Genomic DNA, 17,960 nt, shown 5'->3' on the forward strand with positions numbered 1-17,960 from the left:
ACGCACACACGGGGCAAACGTGTGGTCCCACGCAGGACCAGGACCACGCACGTGGCCCCGCACACACCCCCTGCCCACGCACTCCCCGCACACACCCGCTATCCCGGTCGCGACGGCGCCGTCCCCGTGTCCCTGCCCCACAGACACGCGTGTCCCCCCCCGTGTCCCCCGCCGCGCGCGGGGGGCGGCCGCGGGCCGCGCTCACGTGACGCGGCCGCTATTTAAGGAGGCGCCGGGGCGGGCGCGGCCCCGCGGCTGGTGCGCGCGGCGGCTTCGCTCCGGATCCTGCTCCGCTCCCAATCCCACCATGGCCGACGCCTTTGCGGGCACCTGGAAGCTGCTCGACTCCTCCAATTTCGACGAGTACATGAAGGCGCTGGGTGAGCGCGGCTGGAGGGGGGAGGACCGGGGGCGGGCGCCCTTAAGCCCGACGGGCGCACGTGGCTTTACTATTTCATTAATTTTTCTTATTATTTCTATTTTCCTCCTTTATATCCCACCGCCCCCAACCCGATTATCGCTACGGCTCCTGGAGCTGGAGGAAGGAAGGGGGGGGGGGAACTCCCTTTTGAATGAGCTTAAGGAAAAGGGATGGGGAGGAAAAATGCGGCTCCGCAGCGGGGCGGAGGCTGCGGAATGGCGGGGGGGGGGGTCCCGGCGTTCCCAAAAGCTGCTGCATAGGGACACGTTTTTCCCGTCCTCCCATTTTGGCCCGTGGTGATTGGTGAAGGCAGAGGACTGCAGAGCTGCTGCTCCATCCTTCCTCCCTCCTCCTCTCCTCCTCGCCCGCATCATCCAGGCGGGTCCCTGGCACCAGCCGCAGCACTGGGAAGGCAGCAGTTCCCGGCCCTGGGTTCCGCCCAGCCCTCAATTTGGGGCTGGGAAGGGCAATTTTGGGTGCAGGAGATGGGCGGTGGCCGGGGTGACGTGGGGAGGGGGCTGCCCCTGAGCAGGTAGGGTGGGGGGACCTGTGGTGGCCTCATGGTCCCCCCCCTCCAGGCGTGGGCTTCGCCACGAGGCAGGTGGCCGGTCTCACCAAGCCCACCACCATCATCGAGGTGAGCGGCGACAAGGTCACCGTGAAGACCCAGAGCACCTTCAAGAACACGGAGATCAGCTTCAAGCTGGGCGAGGAGTTTGACGAGACCACTGCCGACGACCGGCACGTCAAGGTGGGCGGCGGCGGGCGCCGGGAGCGCGCGAGAGGCCAAGGAGCGGAGCTCAGAGCGTTCCTGAGCATTCTTCAGAGCACCTACCTGCCACCAAGCTCCCTCCGGTGCAGGCTGCATCCCCGCACTGGTCCAACCCTTGGATCCTGGGCTCTTGCTCCATCTCCTCTCTATTCCTCTTTCTATGAAACTGTTAAAGATCTCCCTGTCCGCAGGGCTGGGTGTTCTGCCCTAGCAGCTCCTGGCACCTGCCCTTCCTCCCCTTAATTTGCAGCCAGATTTCACAAAAAAAAAAGGCTGCACTGAGGCATTGGAGTTGCTGCAAGAGCCTGGCGGGAGCTCCCGGACGGGGAAGTGGGGCCACCCTGGGCACAGAGCTGCTGGGAAGCTTGTGCAAGAGCCCAACTGTGCAAGAGCAGAACAGCCCAAGCACCCCGGGCTGGACCTAGGGCTTGCTCAAGAGAAGGAGAGGATGTGGCCGGGTGAAAGATGAATTTTGCCCCACTTTATAGCTTGCAGGGCATCCCTGCGGAGAGAGGGGCAGGGAAATTGGCATTTGCGAGGGGGAAGAGGTCAGGAGAAGACATAAACCGCCTTGTTTTTGGCCTCTTTCCCCTTCCAGGAATGATCCTCTTGCCCCTGGCCATTTATTTTTATTTTTCCTCTAGCAAAGCTGTTTTTGCCAAGAACTTTCCCCTCCTGGCCCTGGGTGCCCGCAGGCGCCCACGCTCCATTAAATCGGCTCTGGGCACAGGAGCTGCTGTCCCTGTCTGTCTGCCCGTGCCCCCCAGCCCAGGGCTGTCATATTGCAGCAGGACCCAGCCAAGCAGGTCTCCTCGTGGCCTTGTTGTCCAGGGAAAAGCCCAGGGATCCCCTGGGATTGAGGCAGGAGGGACAGGGCAGTGTCCCCACAGTGCCAGAGCCCAAGGGAGCCTGGATAGGAGCAGCTCCGGCGGCCGCAGGGCATCGTTCCCACGGAGCGGGTGAGGAGCGCAGGGGAGCAGCAGCGCTGGGTGGGCGCACGTGGCAGCCTGTCCTTGTCCTCGTCCCGCGGCGGCTCCCCCAGCTCCGCAGGGAGCTATTTCCATGCACGGCTCCGGCCGGTGCCGGGGACTGCCTGCCCCGTCTCGTGACACCACTTGAGCTGGAAACTATGTGGAAAGCACCTTGGCATCCTGTGGGACGCGGGAAGGGTGGCTCCATGCGGGCTGGGGACGTGTCCTTCGAGTGCCCCTTGGCTGCCAGCCAGCGAGGGCAAAGGAGACAAAGGGCAGTGGGCACTGGGGCACTGTGGAGGAGGGGGGCAGAGGGGTCTGGGGGCATCTATGTCCCCATCTTTACCTTGGGGACATCCAGGCTGGAGACCTGAGGCAGGAGGCACTGAGGCCATGAGGCAGCCCAGTTTTGGGGCCCACTGGGGCTGTTGAAGGCAGGGGGAGGAATTCTTAGGAAGACCCCAATTTGGGGGGTTTATGACCCTTGGGAGACCTGTGCAGTGGGGTACCCAAGTCACAGAGGGTCTCCAGCCATGGGGATACCAAGGCCTGGGGGCACCCAAGCTGTGGGGAGACCCAAGTTAGGGGGGAGCTGCACTGTGGAGTCATTTGAGCCAGGGTTGGAGATGAGCCTTGGGAAGATTGAAATTTTGGGGTGTCTGAGCACCAAGGGGGGGGACACCAAGCCTTGCAGGGCCCTACGCCAAGGGCCCACCCAGTGTGTGGAGAGACCTGGGTGCTGGGGAGACCTGCACCCTGGGGAAGTCTGAGATGGGGGAATGAGCCTTGGGGAGACCCAAAGTGCAGGTGCGTGTTGGGCAGGGGGAGGAGAGCTGAGCTGGAGGGGGACCCAGCCCATGGAGACACCTGAGCCCCGGGGGTGCAGGGAGAGCCCTGCTGTGGGAAGCCCCTTGGCACAAGGGGACCTGGGTACATAGCGGACCACCGGGGCGAACAACGGGCCGGGCACCAGAGGGTCAGGCGAGCGTGGCCTCTAGAGCTGCTCAGGTGACCACCAGCCTGTCCTTGCCCAGCGCGGGAGGCTCCCGAGCCGAGTGTCACAGCAACCACCCGGAGAATGCAGCAAGAGCAGGGCCGTGCAAGCAGCGGGACATGCGGCCGCTCTGTCCCCGCTCCAAAGCACCTCCAGAGCAGCACTGGCCGCTGTGGCCCGGGGAGGGCAGGGTCGCCATGGCCGGGTTATTTGGGCCAGGGCACAGGTGGTTCTTGGCCACGGTCCAGCTGGTGGCCAGAGCGGGATCCGGCTGGCAGAGCCAGAGGAACTGGGATCCTGGAGCACTTTCCACGTCGCCGCTCCGGCTGCCGAACTGGGTGTGATAGGACGTGTCCGCTCTCCCCTCGCAGTCCGTGGTCAAGCTGGAAGGTGGCAAACTCGTCCATGTGCAGAAGTGGGAGGGAAAGGAGACGTCGCTAGTGCGGGAGCTCAAGGACGGCAAGTTAATCCTGGTGAGTGCCCTGGCAACGCCTGGCAGAGCTGCTGGGCTAACGGGGCTGACCCCCTGCTTCCACATCCCCAACCCCTGGCTTTGCTTTCTGCCCCCAGACGCTCACCATGGGCAGCGTGGTGTCCACCCGCACCTATGAGAAGGCCTCGTAGGGGCCCTGCCAGCCCCGCACCGGTGCTGAACTCGCCAGGTTGCCTCTGTCCCCGCCGCGGTGGGAGCGCCCGTCGGAGCATCCTCCGGAGCTGCCCCATCCCCGAGCTGCCCCGAGGCCTCTTGCCTCGGGGGGTGGTTGGGGTTGAGGGGTGGTTTGGTTTTGTTTCTTTTTTTAAATAAAGGAAGAACCTACGTGGAAAGATAATAAAGCCAATGTTGTTACAGCTCTGCGAGTGATTTGCTTGGGAGGACTTGGCAACATGCAGCAGGGTGGAGGGGTCCTGTCCCAGCCAAGGCCTTGGGAGAAAGGGGGAAACTCCTGGTCACCCCCTGCACCAAGGAGACCACTGGCACCCAGGACCTGTGCAGAGCAGCCTCAGGGCTTTAACAGCGAGAAGTGCAGCAGCTGCTTCTCCAGTGAAGGCCAACAGGTCTGAGCAGGTCTCCGAGGCATCCAACAGCGCTAGGGGGAAAAAAGCATAGAGGAAAGGCCAGGAGCTTCTTAAGGAGCAGAGGGAAAGGCCGGATTAACTGCGGAGCTTCTCCTTTGCCTCACTGCTGCTGAGGGAGCAGAAAGGCTGGTCCCCCTGCGAGGCTGTCCCATCCAGACAGGGGCTCACCAGCCAGGTGGGGTGGGAAAGGGCGGCAGCAGCCCTTGGGGCAGGGGCAGGTGCTGAAGCCACCTGTGTGCCCACACCAGGACAGCAGGGAGGGTCTCTGGGGGGGTTTCCAGGCCCCCTCCCTGCCCAAATCACAGGAGTGAAATGACACTTTGGGCACCGTGGCTGCATTGGGAGTTGCTGCTCGTCCCCCTGCCAGCCTCGGCAGGACATGGCCACAGCAATGGCAGAGCGACACACCGCTCAACTTTTTTTTACTACAGTGGCAGCTCTGCTATAAATCATTCCAGACATGAGCACACACCATTCCAGCAAAAGCAAACTTTCCACTGCAAAGCCCAAGCTGCCCACTGTGCCAAAGCAGCATCTGACATTGATGCTGGACAGCCAAGAAGCCAAGGTCAGGAGCACACAGCACCCAGGTTTGGGGAAGGAGCCTGTCCGAAGGGAGATTCTGCCCTGGAGAAGGAGTTGAGGTCAGTCCTGGGCTCCGGTGAGTCCTGCTCAGCCCAGGATCAGCTCAATCTTGCTAGGATCAGCTCCTCGGAAGCACCTGGTTTTACTGTGCACAGGGCCATGGGCCAACCTGCTGTTTCTACAGGACAGCCAAGGCTGTCTCGGTGGTGAGAAGGGCCGCAGCTGCGAGCAGCGTGCAGACAGGTCTACGCTTGCTTCCCTTCCGAGCAGCACAAGCAGACAATGCCCATGACACAGCCCGTCCCTTTGAAACATCCCCTCCTAGAACAGGAATCGCTCCCTTCACCTTCCCTTGTGGTCACCAGGCTCTACAGGGACTAGCTGAGATAGGAACCACAGCCCAGGGCTCCTTGACCCTTTACGATTCCCTCTCCGGAGACCTTTGAATCTAATGAAGATTTTTATTTCAGTCACTACCTCATCTTGTTGCCAAAACACACTCCGAGCTTTGTCTTCTGCTCCGTGAGGCTTCTCTCAGGGTCACCTCCCCAGCTCCAGAGGCTCCAGCAAAGCCACCATGGCTTCGACTCACATGTTTCCTCCTCCCTGTCCTCAGCAGACTCCAAAGGCTCCAGCGCCGGTCACCTCCCTGCTCCTGCAGGTTTGCCTTTGTTTTCCTGGCCAAGACGAAGTGCAGAGCACACAGAGGGAAGAAAAAAAATGTAGTACAAAGTTCAACAGGGATTTGATAAATTTATTTTCCATCACTTACAAAGCCCGCGAACACACTACACCATGTTTACTTAAAATATCTCCGCTCGCCACGCTACTTCTGAGTTTCCCACTCTGGCTGTTTGCTGAGAAAATGAATGAAATGGAGGGAGTGTTTTTATACCATACAGCTCCACACCGTTACCATGAATGAAGCCCCTCCAGCGTGGAGGTGGTTATAATCCTGCTTTATGCTGGGAAAGGAAACAGGCAACAGCAGGGAGATCAGCTGTCCTTTCCGGGAGCTGTTTGAGATGAGGGCACTGGGCTGTGGTTCAGGCCCTGCATTCTTACACTGATCCAACAAACCACTGGGGGTCTGGCAGCACCTCCCCCTGCAGCTCTCTGCACGGATTGGTAGGGAAAAGCACGGACGGGCTGCAGGGCTCCACCTTTTACAGGCAAGCAGAGCCGGGGATGGGTGGCATGCAGGCTCCTTACCGGGCTGCTGTTGTCCTAAGCAGCCGCGCGCAGCACCAGGGTCTTGCCAGCAAAACTGGGGGCTACAGGAGGGGAGAGGTGCTATTGAACAGGGGGAATTAGCCTGTTTTTTCTAGGCATGCCCACTGGACTCAGTGGGAGAAAACAGCAGCCCACATCTAAAGGTGATGGTGAAAACGAGTATCAAAGTCTCAAACATCACAGGTTGAGCATTAGTTTCAGAAGGAAACACCTTGCCCTTGGGGCAAGGAAGTGATTCAGTCCTGCTCTCCCAGCAGTATTTTCCAGGAATTTGCTATGTCAGTTCCCTGTGCATCTGCTCGCTCACTCCTTGTGCTTCTTCTTATGCTTCTTTTTCTTCTTCTTCTTCTGAGCCTTGCTGCTTTTCCCCGAATGTTTGGCCTTCTTGCTGGCTGGCTGAGCCTCATCGCTGTCCGAGTCGGAGCTGTCTGAATCGGACTCGGAAGACTGTTTACTCTTATGTTTCTTTTTCTTCTTTTTCTCCTATGGGAAAAAATAACAGATAGAGCCTCACACATTGGAAAACTGTCACTTATGCTGACCAAGGCAGCAAGACACTTTAAGAGGTGCCTCCAAAGCCTCCGACAAAGATGACCCACACAGCTCCTGTCCCAGCTGCTTGGGACTTAAGTAGCCGTGTTAGACCATAACAGCATGAGGGACAATGTAAGAGCCACCAGAGTTGTTGACAAAACGTCAGTCCAAGCCTCAAAACTGTTACTCACTTCAGCATAAGACAGCCCCTGTAATCCTTCCAGAATCAGGGCTTTCTTAGCTATTTAATGATGCTCTTTTTAATAATGTTGGCAGAATGAGGCCTTTTGACAACAGAATGTGTTTTAAAAGAGATGGTTGGAAGCCAGGATCACTCTTTTCCAACTCCAAGCAGAATCTGAGGAAATTAACGCTAATGTAATGTGGCCCTACTGACACTGCACCCTTCTCCCTGCAGGAAAGCCCAAGCCCAGCCAAATTTCCCAGAAATGCCACCAGGAAAACAGGCTGTCAGCCTAAACCGTCACAGAGCAGAGCTCCCAGCACAGCTGCAAGGGAGCAGCATCCAACACCAGCCCTCCCACCACACGGGTCAAAACCTGTTTCTTCAAATCCAAAGCTTCTCTCAGCTGTCTCTAGAGGAGGGCATGGAGAAAAGTGCCCTTTCCCAAGCAATATCCATGCTCTCTTTGCACAGCCTCCAAGTAAATCAAAAATCCTCCTGCTCTCCCAGCATCCCACCACTTAGGCACTGGCAGAGGCTGTGGGCATAAATGAGCTCTTTGTGCTTTACTCCTGCAAAGCCCTGAGGCAAAAGCTAAGGAGTTCGAGAGGGACCTGACATTTACAGCCCGAATAAGAACAGCTCATGTCAGGATAAACACTGCAAAGATCTTTGAAAAGGATCTAAACCCTCAAATTCTTAGCCGCAGTTACTGCATGATGCCTAACTAAAGCTCGGATTACCCTAAAACCAGCACTGCAGCGTGTCGTCCCCTGAAACTGTGTCAGGCAGATGATCCCAAATCCAAAGTGACGCAGCATGGCGATTTGTATTATTTAATTAGACAGTGCTACTGCGGGAGAGGATGCAATTTGCCCGCACTGGCAGCGCTCCATTGCATGGATGTGCAGGGATGAACATCCATCTCTAGGACTGACAATTCAAAGGGGAAAACAAGCAGATCCAAAGGCCCCAGCTCTTGGCCCTTTTGCGGATAATGAGCAAACCTGAACGTGATGCCTGTTCAAGTCCCCTTTCTAGCTCCCCAAATAACCACATCGTGATTACGTTAAGCGACTCTCAGCACAAGACAGGTTTTGGGGAAGGTCTTCGAGGAAGATACTTAGGAATAAAGAGATCTTCCTGAAATAAACGGGATGCTGTTTGCCAAAACCCACAAGATACTAGAAAGAAAGCAAAAACAGGGTTCAGATGAGTACGCCTACAAATATTAAAAGTTTTTTTGCAATTTGTAAAGATTTTTAACACCAGTAAAGATTCAGGCATTCTGCTCAAGCCCAGCAACATTCACCTCTACGAAGGTGCCACTGTTTTCTTCCATAACATGAACATTAATAAGAGACCTCCCTGTGAAAGGGGATTATTGTGAATTTTCATTATAATTCAAGGGAGATTCATAAAGAAGACATAAGAAAGCAGCAAAGCGGAGATAGGCCAGTAGGACAAACCAAACCAGCTCAATTGCCCATGATAGAGGCGCACACAGCCAGCAAGGAATGTAACCTAGCAAGCAAATCTTGCTGCTTTGATTAAATCATATACTGGCATTTTCACTTCAAGCAAGCTACGCATTCCTGCTGAGTACATCAGTTAGCTGCTCAGGATCTGACGCACTTATAAAATAGAGCTGAATCTTTCCAAAACTTGCTGCAAAACAGCATCCTGTTCTCCTCTGTAGGTAGCCAGGCCTGAAAAAAATACAAGCGAGTTGAGGAATTAATGGAGAGTTGTGACAACATGTTGAGAGCAGAGTACAAACCCGGAGCTGGGACCTCAGCAGAGCCAGGCACTGCTTCCCGTGTTCACCAGCTCCAGAGGGGTCAACTCGCCATTCGGGGACAGTGATGAGTTTGCTGAAAGGATCTGAAGTGAGGAAACTTCAGAGAAAATGAGCGCTCAGTGAGGCCTCTTTCCTCAACCAGCAGCCAACCTAGAAGAACTCACAGGAGGAAACAAATATTTGACTGCACAAGGGCAACAAGAGCAGGAGATGTACTAGAAATGCCTGTATAAAATGAGAACAAGTCCTTTCAGTAAAGTATTTTTCCCCTGTTCCAACATGGAGCTGTGCATGGGAGCAGCAAGATGTGACAGTTTTGAGTCGCCGAGTCAACCTGGCCTCCCTCGAAAGGCTGCAGGTGCTGCCCGAGGCTCCCTCCATACCCACCCTTTTTACCTGGGTTAAGAGACAACCACCACCCTGATAACTGTCTGGAAAGCATCCACATAAAGGAAACCATATCTTGCACAAAGAAGCAGGAAAAAAACGGCAGCATATGCATATTCATGCACTGGACTGCAAGCTAAGAAGCTGGCTCTTCTCTGTAAGCAAGGAAATCCAGAGGTAGCTACTGAAGACAGTAAGAAAACCAAGGCAAATAGGGAAAAATCCTCTGCAACAACCCACTTTATACCTCAATTCTGCCTTGCTTGCTGTAGGCCTGAAAATGCTTTTAGCCCAAAGACCTCAGTAAAGCAGGGGAGACGTTAAAGGCCATGCTCTAATTTAGGCGAGCACTAATAGGGAGGGCACAGGGTGTTTCACCGAGTTGCCAATAGCCCTCCAATACCTCCCTTAAGCTGTCCCTGCAAGGCAAATTCTCCCAGGATTGCTCTCCAAAAAGGAGCATTTCAATGCCAAAGGGTAGAATTATCTTTGCATGGATAAGAGCAGAGCACAAGGGAACAGCAATTCAGCCACTGCTTTGCAAGATGCTCGAGCTAAGCGAGAATGAGCTGGGTGAAAGTGAGCAAAGCTACAGCAAGGGCACAGATATCCACAAGGAGATCTCTGGACTCTCCTAGCTCTTTCCCATGAGATTTTTCTTCCGTTAGGTTCTGCCACTCCCAGGACAAGTGCAGTTTCTATATGAAGATTAATACACCAGCTTGCAGGAAGACAAGCTGAGTGGGGAGAGTTTCATTTAAAAAGATATATTCTCCTGCAGTAGCGAGGACACGAGAGGCTCAGCTAAAGACATCAATGTAGGATGGATTGCGTGTCACTGCACCAGACACAGGCCAGCAATTAGAGGCACAGAAGAAAGGCACCGAGTAACCTATTTAATGGGGAACAGAGCAACTATTTGGGGGAGGAGGAAAAGCAAAGATGAACTACAAGACAGAGCTGCACATTGAATAAACACCCTCCAAGACTTGATGGGAGAAGGCAAGAATTCAGTTTGCTATACACCCAGCAGATCTTCATCACGTATTAGTTTTTGTATTGTCAATCCTGATAATTTCAGTCTTTTGAGATTTGCCAAAGTCTAGATTTTCCTGTGAGACAACAATAAGTCATCACTAAATCCTGTATCCACACATCAACAGTAGAACCAAGCCACAAGAGCCTTTAGAAAATGCTGATGGTAAAGAGTTAAATCTTTTAGAGAAAAAGATGCAGCAAAGAGAATTTTCTCAAGCTTTTCCTGTGCACATGGTGAGAAAGTTTGACAAGATCTTGTAAGAGAGTTTCATTCCAGAGCTTGGGAAAACTTCTCAGTGTGTGAAGGCTGAAGACAAGACAGGATGTCACATCAGTCCCTTTAGGATGACAGGGGAAATAGAAGTACACATATGGATTTTGAACTGGCTAAAAATCACAGTCTCTTTTTTAGGACAGTCCTATTTTACCAGTCAAATCCTTGAGACCAACACAGAACAAGCACTTCCAGACTGTTAATGCAAAAATACACACAACCAGGCAATGCTGGACATGGAGAACAGAGACCACAAATGCTGCAGGGAGTAAAGCAGTTCACAGAAGAGTTTGACATTTTCTGTATTTAGTGACAGTGTTCCTCTGAAATTACTCCATACAAATATTTTTCTATTAAGACTGCCAGTTTCTTTCAAGCCCAGCATCCTGTACTGAAGGAGAAGCACTGCCAGCCTTACTGCGCCTTGCTAACCTCGCTGAGCTGATCCCAGGGCGTAGCAGCATTGCACAAGACGGGAGTGTTGCTCGGGGTTATGCATCAGAGACAGCAGTGCCAAGGTAAAAAGCCCAATTCCTGCCCTCTGTAGAGCCCTGCCACACCCTGCAAGGTGCCCTCCACAATTGAGCCCTGCTGATGGATGGAGCTCAGGCCGCGCACTGCAAACACTATGGTTGTATAAAGATCATATTTTTTTCCATGCAGACTCCAAATACAAAGATGTTCAGAGAGAGCCAACGAGTACAGAGGTTTGGATGTTACGGGTCTTTATACATCTTGTCCAATTCATGCAGAAATTATGTATTAGAGATTTCAAGACAACTCAGTTACAGTTTTAGAAAATGTAAGACTTGTGTTGGGGATTAGCAAACAGAAGAACAGACTGACCTAGAGCCTGAAGTGATGCCTTCCCAATTATTGTGGCTATTCCGAAACGACTGGTCCTGGGAGTCAACCCCAGCAGTGCCCCAGGTCCTGCTTCCTGCTCTTCGTAAGATGAGTTCCTTGGGGCTATGTTTCAAGAATGCTACAACAGTTCATTCCTTCTCAAAGTATTTGATCCTGAGATAAGAGAGGAGCATCCAGAACTATCCAAGAAGTCTAAATATTATTTTCCCAAACCCTCTGCGGAGTTATGGCCTCCTGAAAATTGATGTCCACACTTGTAGAAAATTAAAATGCATTTCCAGCATTTCTACATCTCCAAAAGAAGTAGCAATATGACTGCTAGGTCTTTATTCTTAAAATAAAGAATAACGTCAGCCTAATTTCAAACAAGATTTATTATGTAAATCCCATGATATTATTCAATCCCTTGCTTAAGAACTAGCTGGAATTAATCTCATGAGAAGAATTCAGCATATGGGCATTTATGTAAATTGAGCAACATTTAGAAAAGCATAGGAGAGGACAATAAGAGAACAGGATACGTGTGAAGGGAGTGAACACAGTTGTGCTATGCCTTAAGTTAATACCATTTGAGAATTAGTCAAACAAAGAGTCAGCTAGGAGCTAGGACGGCTTAAGGCTTCACGAACTACAGGTCATTGAACAAACACCAATTTAAGGTGTGGTTTTAAGTGAGGAGACAACATCTGCAGCAAGACTTCCTTGAGTCCTTTCACATGACATGAGAAACAGCAGCAAACTCCACAGAAAAGCAATCACAGGTCACATTTATCATGCAACTCCACCGACCTTTCCAAACTACACTGGGGATTAATTAATCAATGCACCAGAGCAGGAGATAGGGCAGCTGTGTAGGGTGCAAGTGCAAGGGGGTTACTGCTGGCATCGAGAACAGCAGACCTTTTCTTGAAAGGCAGATGAGGGGAAGATTCAGTAGGGTTTATTTTCTCTCAGCAGGTCTCCCTCCTACACAGCCTCAGTATAGGCACACTGCAAGTGTTCCCATAGGAGTTCCTTCACCCCGTGACCCGAAGAGAATAAAAGTGAAAGAGATGTAGTAATAAGCGTGAGCAGCTCTCAGAGACCCCTCAGCTGCTCGCTGGTACTTCCACATTAGTGCTGTCACAGCAGTATCTGAGCTTCTCCAAGTTATTTATTTTCTCAGGGTCAACAGGAGACAGGACAGTGCTCTCACGTGCCTAATATCAAGGTGATCTGTAACCAGGAAAACTTGTGCCCAAGGTCACGCCAGATCATTAAGGCAGCACAAAGAGCTGAAGTCTTCAGCTGTCTTTAGTAGATGCTGCAGAGTGGAAGAAAGAAGAAAGGGAAAAACGAGTTCCTCAGTTCTATCTCAGTCACAATTCAGATGGTCAAAACCCATCTGTGGGTCTGTAGTTAGTAAGGACCACTTAAAAAAACGTTAGAAGGATCGCGTTTTGTTCCGAGAGTCTTAAGTCATGGTAAGAGAAATAAACTAGGAAATCTAATGCTGTAGTTTTTGGAATCACACTGCCAGCTATATAGCACTTACGTGCACACACGGCTAGTAAGGGTGACCACAGGAAAACTGAACAGAGAATACAGGGGGCGAGGAGCCGAGAGTATCTCCATAAGGAGAGGAATCCCCAGGGAAAGAGATCAAGTACAGAAAACACTGCTAACTGAGTTGGGAAAGTTAATACTGCTACATCATTAAATGGATACTTCACAGATAGAAAACTCTTATATATTAATTCAAAAATTGCAAGATCTACTTCTGCACTAAAGACACTGGACAGGACCTGGCCAGCAAAGCAACTGTTACTGAGCTATTTCGATTTTGTGCAAGTGCCCTCAGGGCTTCAGGAAAGCAGGGAAGCACTTGGTGGCTCCCAGACAAGATCACAGCAGGCACCCGACACAACAAGGAAGCTATTCATTTTGAGGATCCCACATCCTGTCTCTAAAACTCTCAAAGTTTTGTTTTCCAGCACTGGAAAACATCTGAAAACCTTTGATCCTCCCTTCTCAAGGAAGAGATCAAAGGACAAGCAACATTTTTAAAAAAGGCTGTTAATCCACTAACCCACCCCCCAAAAAAAAGGCAGTAACAAATTGAGGAGAGTGACCCACATATCCTGTAGTCTCGGCAGGGCAAGACTCCACAGGGAATCCCTAGCCTACGCAGAGAAACAGTGATAAGAGAAACAGTATTTGTGCACCTCAATATAATGCTTCCCACTGTCATTTAAACTGTTGTTTAAACAATAGTTCCATCATATAGCACTTAAATTCCACTTCATATACTTCCACCGTAAAGCAAAGCAAATCTTTACCAGACAAGTCAGGAAAGGCTAGAGCCACATTTAGCCCAGGATCTGAGAGATAACTCTGCCTGCTTATGAAGCCAAAATTTAAAAAAAAAAAAAAAAAAAAAAAAAAAAAAACCATATATATGTCATCTGCAGAGTATTACTTATACGCTGTCACACAGGTCCAAGACAGACGAGAAGCAGAGAACACCTCTCAGGATGGAACTGGATACCAGGCAGTGTGAATGGAGAGCAGAAATGAAAGGAGGATACATAACTACTGGCAAGAGTCACAGAAATTCAGAAAAACTTCAGTAGGGCCTCACAAAGTCCAAGAAAAAACGTCCCTATGTCTCGCTGCAGGACCTGACATGTCTATATCTTATGGTACAAAACTACCCTAGAGATCGGTTAAAGGACAAAAACCCCACAAATGTTAATTCTACTGAACAACATGTCTGACCCACTTTTCTACCAGAAGGGCCTCTTGTACCTTTTTCCTTTTTTTTGAAGAATCATCAGTCAGGCTCATCTTTTTATTTTTTTCAAGTCCTGCTGTTTCTGCCCCTTCTTCCTCCTCTTCTGGAATCAGGCTATATTTGGTACCTCCAGGCTGCATGAAACACTCCTTGGCAAAATGACCTGCAAAAGAGCATTCAAAGTGGTAACCTAGACCATTTTTTTTAAAACCACATTTTAGATAAAGTGCCGACAACGAACTTTTGATCGCTAGTCACACTATGAGAATCCACATTGCACTTTTTCCCCCCATAGCATTCCAACCAGCTTTACAGGTCCAGATTAAACAAGCCAGCAGAGCAAGTGCAACACAGGTCATTCCAGAAAGATTAAACATGCAAAACTAAGATACACTTGTCTGAGTAGGGAAATCAGTAGAGACATGTCTGGGCAATGGCTTAAGCAGCACAGAATAAAGTAGATGGGAAAGGGAGTCAATTGGTGTGACAGACATCTGGTAAATGAGAGCAAAACCACAAACACTTAGGAAATCAGATCAATCTGGTTCTACTCTGGAGACATCAAAGTTGATCTCTTAACACTATTAGTGGAAACTGCACTTAGGCATCATTGAATGATGTTAAGACAGCAAGGTGCAGCAAACATTCCATGTGCAAAAAGCTTTTCTAATTTGCACTTGAGCGACTTGCCGTTAGTCAATGAAAGTTTCTAGAAAAGGCATCAGTTAAGCCAACTTTCCATATCTATGTTAGACAAAACAAAAGTCTCAACAGGTAAAAATGCTCATTTTCAACTCTAGGTGAGCTTATCTAACAGCGTTCCTAACAACTATGTAATAATGCAATTTCCATTGACCTTTCTTCCCATAATTAAGTGATATAGTTAAAGCCAACTTTAATTCTTAAAATACAAAACTAGAATAAGAGCTCAGCTGTAAGATGCATCAAAACAAAGGAAGGAAAGAACTGTGCTGAAAGAACGGCTCCTTAGAGAAAGTTCAAGTGGATGCATTTTTAAGAAACAAATATTAATAAAAATTAATTTGAGTCTTCCCTTTACAAAAAGGAAGCGATGCAAGAGGCAGTTGTCCTTTAATAAGAGACATTTACAGTGTGAGACAATCACAAGGCAGGCATTACTACAATCATATCTGCAAGTTGCAACCTAGCTGACACAAAGGGTTCGAGCAAGAGATTAAAATAACCCTACATGAATATACCTTTGCAACCACATTTCTTGCACACAGTATTCAAGACAGCTTCGAGAGTGATCTTTTGACTAGTATAGTCTCTGAACGTACGTTTCTTCCTCTCATCCTGACTGGAAAAAGAAGAGTTTAATTTTCGAGGAATCTTTACCATTAAATCAATATACTTACATGGACAAAGTCTATTTTTTTTTCCAAGTTTTGCTCTAAAAGAATCCCTTAGTTGGCTAAGGCAAAGAATGGAACTAATCAATTACTCATTAAAATAAGGTTAACATCGTTAAAACGTCATATGGCTCTTCAGATCCACTAAGTTCTCTCCAAACAAAACAGGCAAAGATAAGGAGGTGCAATTATGTCATTTACACTAACATTTATACTACCCAGGTAAATATATAAACACTCTTACTTGCCCAGGATAAAAACAAATAATTTTCACTTGACCTGCAAGAGATATCACATGGAGAGCGGTGGGAAATCCACACATGACACACACATAAGGAAGTTCTGACAGATCTGAACAAGTTAAGCAGAGTATTTGATTTCACTGTATGTGGAAGTTAAATGAATCTGTGGCTGGAACGAAGAGTCCTTCCACCACAAATCACGTGGCTGTGAAAAAAAAAAAAATGCTAGAACTAAGATCCTGCCAGGCTGAAAAGGGATGGAACTTCCATCTCTCCCTCCACTAGCCCCTGCTAGACTTTAATCAACATAACCAAGAAGTTATGCCTTCATCTAACCAGCCCATCTCTGAAGGACTCAGCAGTGAGCACCTCTCACCCTTCAAAGTGAAGGATTATTACAGTAGAAGGGCCAGGAATGAAAGGCAGTAACAACCTGTTTGCTCTGCTATACTCTGCTCAAAAGATTTACCTACTCAAGGGAAACATTGTTTGGATCCAGGTCTTTTCCCGTCCCTTGGTTAACGACCTTCATGGAGAGGGACAGTTTCAGTTTGTCATCCTTCATCTGAAAGAGAAAGGTACGTAGCAACACCACCACCACAACAACAAAAAACCTACAGTATTTTTGCTTGGCTAAAATTCACAGTCAACAATCTTTTCTTGTAAACAATAAAAAGAGATGGTCCTAAGGATGGTTCAGTCTCACAGCCTGTGCTCACATGGGCTCTCATCTTAGGATCCTCTCAAACTACTCATCTGGTCACCACTCACACCACTAACCTATGGGGCATAAGCTGCAAACAGGAACATCGGAAAAGGAAAGAGGTTTGTTCCTTGTAAGCTCAAAGGTTTTCTGAATCGCATTGTGGCAAGGTCTGTTTCCCAAGTCTCATCTGAAGGTGAACCCAACTCATCTGCTTGTAAAATGGAACATACAATATCCGACAAAGTGATGAGAACATTCTGCTTCTGCATACCTAACAATTCTTAGCTTACTGTTTTTGCAATATACTTTATTTACACGGTGTTAAAGAAATAAGAATTGACATTACCTCTTTACCAATAACTTTGACCCATACTTTGTCTCCAACATCTACCATCTCTGAGGGCTTGTCCACACGGCAGGATGACATGTGAGTCTTATGAACAAGTCCTGGTCATAGTTTTGGAAGAGAGAGAAAATAGAAATAAAAAGTTTTCTAGATTTTTCTAACAGGTGGCAAATCTTCCATTCTGGGGAGACCACAGGGCCCAAACAAGATAACACACAACAAACCCAAACTAACCTTGTTTCCTGCAGCCTGGGATTTTTATAAACGCCCCATATTCTGTGACAGTAGCAACCTGCAGAGAAAAATCAATACAATACCTGAAGGAAAACGGCTTGGAAGAACGCTGTTTTCAAACTCCCATCTAAAACACGCACTTAAATACAACAGCAAAACAGTCCTCCTATTTTCTTATAGTTTTGGAGCCTGGGGATAGCAAGTAACAGTCGCCCTTGGTAACTTGACAGGAGATGCAGTCAACTATATATATACACACGTTTACAAAACCATTTACTTATATCTACTTATATACGCTTTTATAAGGCACATACCCATATATGCCTTATAAGCAATACAGGCATATACCTACATATGTGTTATAAGCAATAACGACACACAAATAAACCACAGAGCTGGCAGTTACCCACGCCCCAGGGACCCAACCGCCCGCTTAACCGCCCCGCTCGCCCAGGACCCCCCACCCTGGCTCACCTCCCCCTGGAAGATGGCGTAGAGCTCGGGCAGCGGCTCCATCCTGCCCGGCCGCACTGTGTCCTCACCGCCCGCCCGGCCCCATCGCGCCTCGCCACGTCGCGGGCAGCCCCCGCGTCACGAGAGGCCTTGGAAAAACAAACAAGCACGCAGACATATAAGCACAAACACGTATGTTTATATTTAGCTGGAGTTTAAAGGCAGAAGCGGTTCGGGGCCCGCCCCTCGACCGTTACTCACTCCCCACTCACACCGCCACCATTTTGCTCCCTCCCGCTTCTCCTTCTCCTCGAGGCAACGCGCGGCTGCACCAATGGGCGCGCGCGTTGATCGCAGGCGCCATCAGATTAGCCAATGACGTGCAGCTTTATTGTCACTCCGCCTCCTTCCCGCCTCCTCCGGCGCCACAGCCCGCGCCGCCGGAAGTGAGGTTACAGAGCGCGCCGACCGCGGAGCCCTCCACCAATCAGCGTGGGAGAGCGCGAGGGCGCTGGCCAATGGGGGCGCGCGGGCGGGGCGCGCGCGGCGGCGATGATCGAGCAGCACAAGCGGAAGGCGCCGGGCGCCGCTCCGGGCCCCGTGGCTGCCGGCGGCGCCGCCCCGGGCGCCGCGCCCGGCCCGGACCTGCCGCTCGTGCCCGCGGCGCCCAAGCGGCCCCGCCACGACGGCCCCGG

General features: G+C 50.2%; 2 protein-coding genes across 2 annotated transcripts; one reads left to right on the forward strand and one right to left on the reverse strand.

Moving 5' to 3' along the window:
- The first annotated feature begins 285 nt into the window (after positions 1-285).
- On the forward strand, positions 286-3,994 carry LOC112950769 (fatty acid-binding protein, heart-like). Its single transcript, XM_026043403.1, has 4 exons — positions 286-380; positions 1,000-1,172; positions 3,530-3,631; positions 3,729-3,994. The coding sequence occupies exons 1-4, from the start codon at positions 308-310 to the stop codon at positions 3,780-3,782; spliced, it is 402 nt and encodes a 133-aa protein (XP_025899188.1). The 5' UTR covers positions 286-307; the 3' UTR covers positions 3,783-3,994.
- A 1,650-nt stretch (positions 3,995-5,644) lies between these two features.
- ZCCHC17 (zinc finger CCHC-type containing 17) lies at positions 5,645-17,363 on the reverse strand. The gene is made up of 7 exons (XM_026043545.1): positions 17,287-17,363; positions 16,813-16,870; positions 16,579-16,679; positions 16,000-16,091; positions 15,132-15,232; positions 13,926-14,074; positions 5,645-6,536 (listed from the first exon to the last, which is right to left on the reverse strand). Exons 1-7 carry the CDS (start codon positions 17,326-17,328, stop codon positions 6,357-6,359), a joined length of 723 nt encoding a protein of 240 aa, XP_025899330.1. The 5' UTR covers positions 17,329-17,363; the 3' UTR covers positions 5,645-6,356.
- Positions 17,364-17,960: the final 597 nt, after the last annotated feature.

The sequence above is a fragment of the Nothoprocta perdicaria genome, unplaced genomic scaffold (genome assembly GCF_003342845.1).
Source record: "Nothoprocta perdicaria isolate Ctin4 unplaced genomic scaffold, notPer1 scaffold_33, whole genome shotgun sequence".
NCBI classification, from domain to species: domain Eukaryota; kingdom Metazoa; phylum Chordata; class Aves; order Tinamiformes; family Tinamidae; genus Nothoprocta; species Nothoprocta perdicaria.

Excerpts from the sequence above, each read along its gene's own strand:
- ZCCHC17 (XM_026043545.1), bottom strand. The coding sequence starts at position 17,328 with ATGGAGCCGCTGCCCGAGCTCTACGCCATCTTCCAGGGGGAG. Across the intron at positions 15,233-15,999 it reads CCAAACAATGTTTCCCTTGA|TCAGGATGAGAGGAAGAAAC; the intron begins GTAGGTAAATCT and ends TTCTTTTTCCAG. Across the intron at positions 14,075-15,131 it reads CAAGAAATGTGGTTGCAAAG|GTCATTTTGCCAAGGAGTGT; the intron begins GTATATTCATGT and ends GCTCTTTTGCAG.
- LOC112950769 (XM_026043403.1), top strand. The coding sequence starts at position 308 with ATGGCCGACGCCTTTGCGGGCACCTGGAAGCTGCTCGACTCCTCCAAT. Across the intron at positions 381-999 it reads CGAGTACATGAAGGCGCTGG|GCGTGGGCTTCGCCACGAGG; the intron begins GTGAGCGCGGCT and ends CCCCCCCTCCAG. Across the intron at positions 3,632-3,728 it reads AGGACGGCAAGTTAATCCTG|ACGCTCACCATGGGCAGCGT; the intron begins GTGAGTGCCCTG and ends TTCTGCCCCCAG.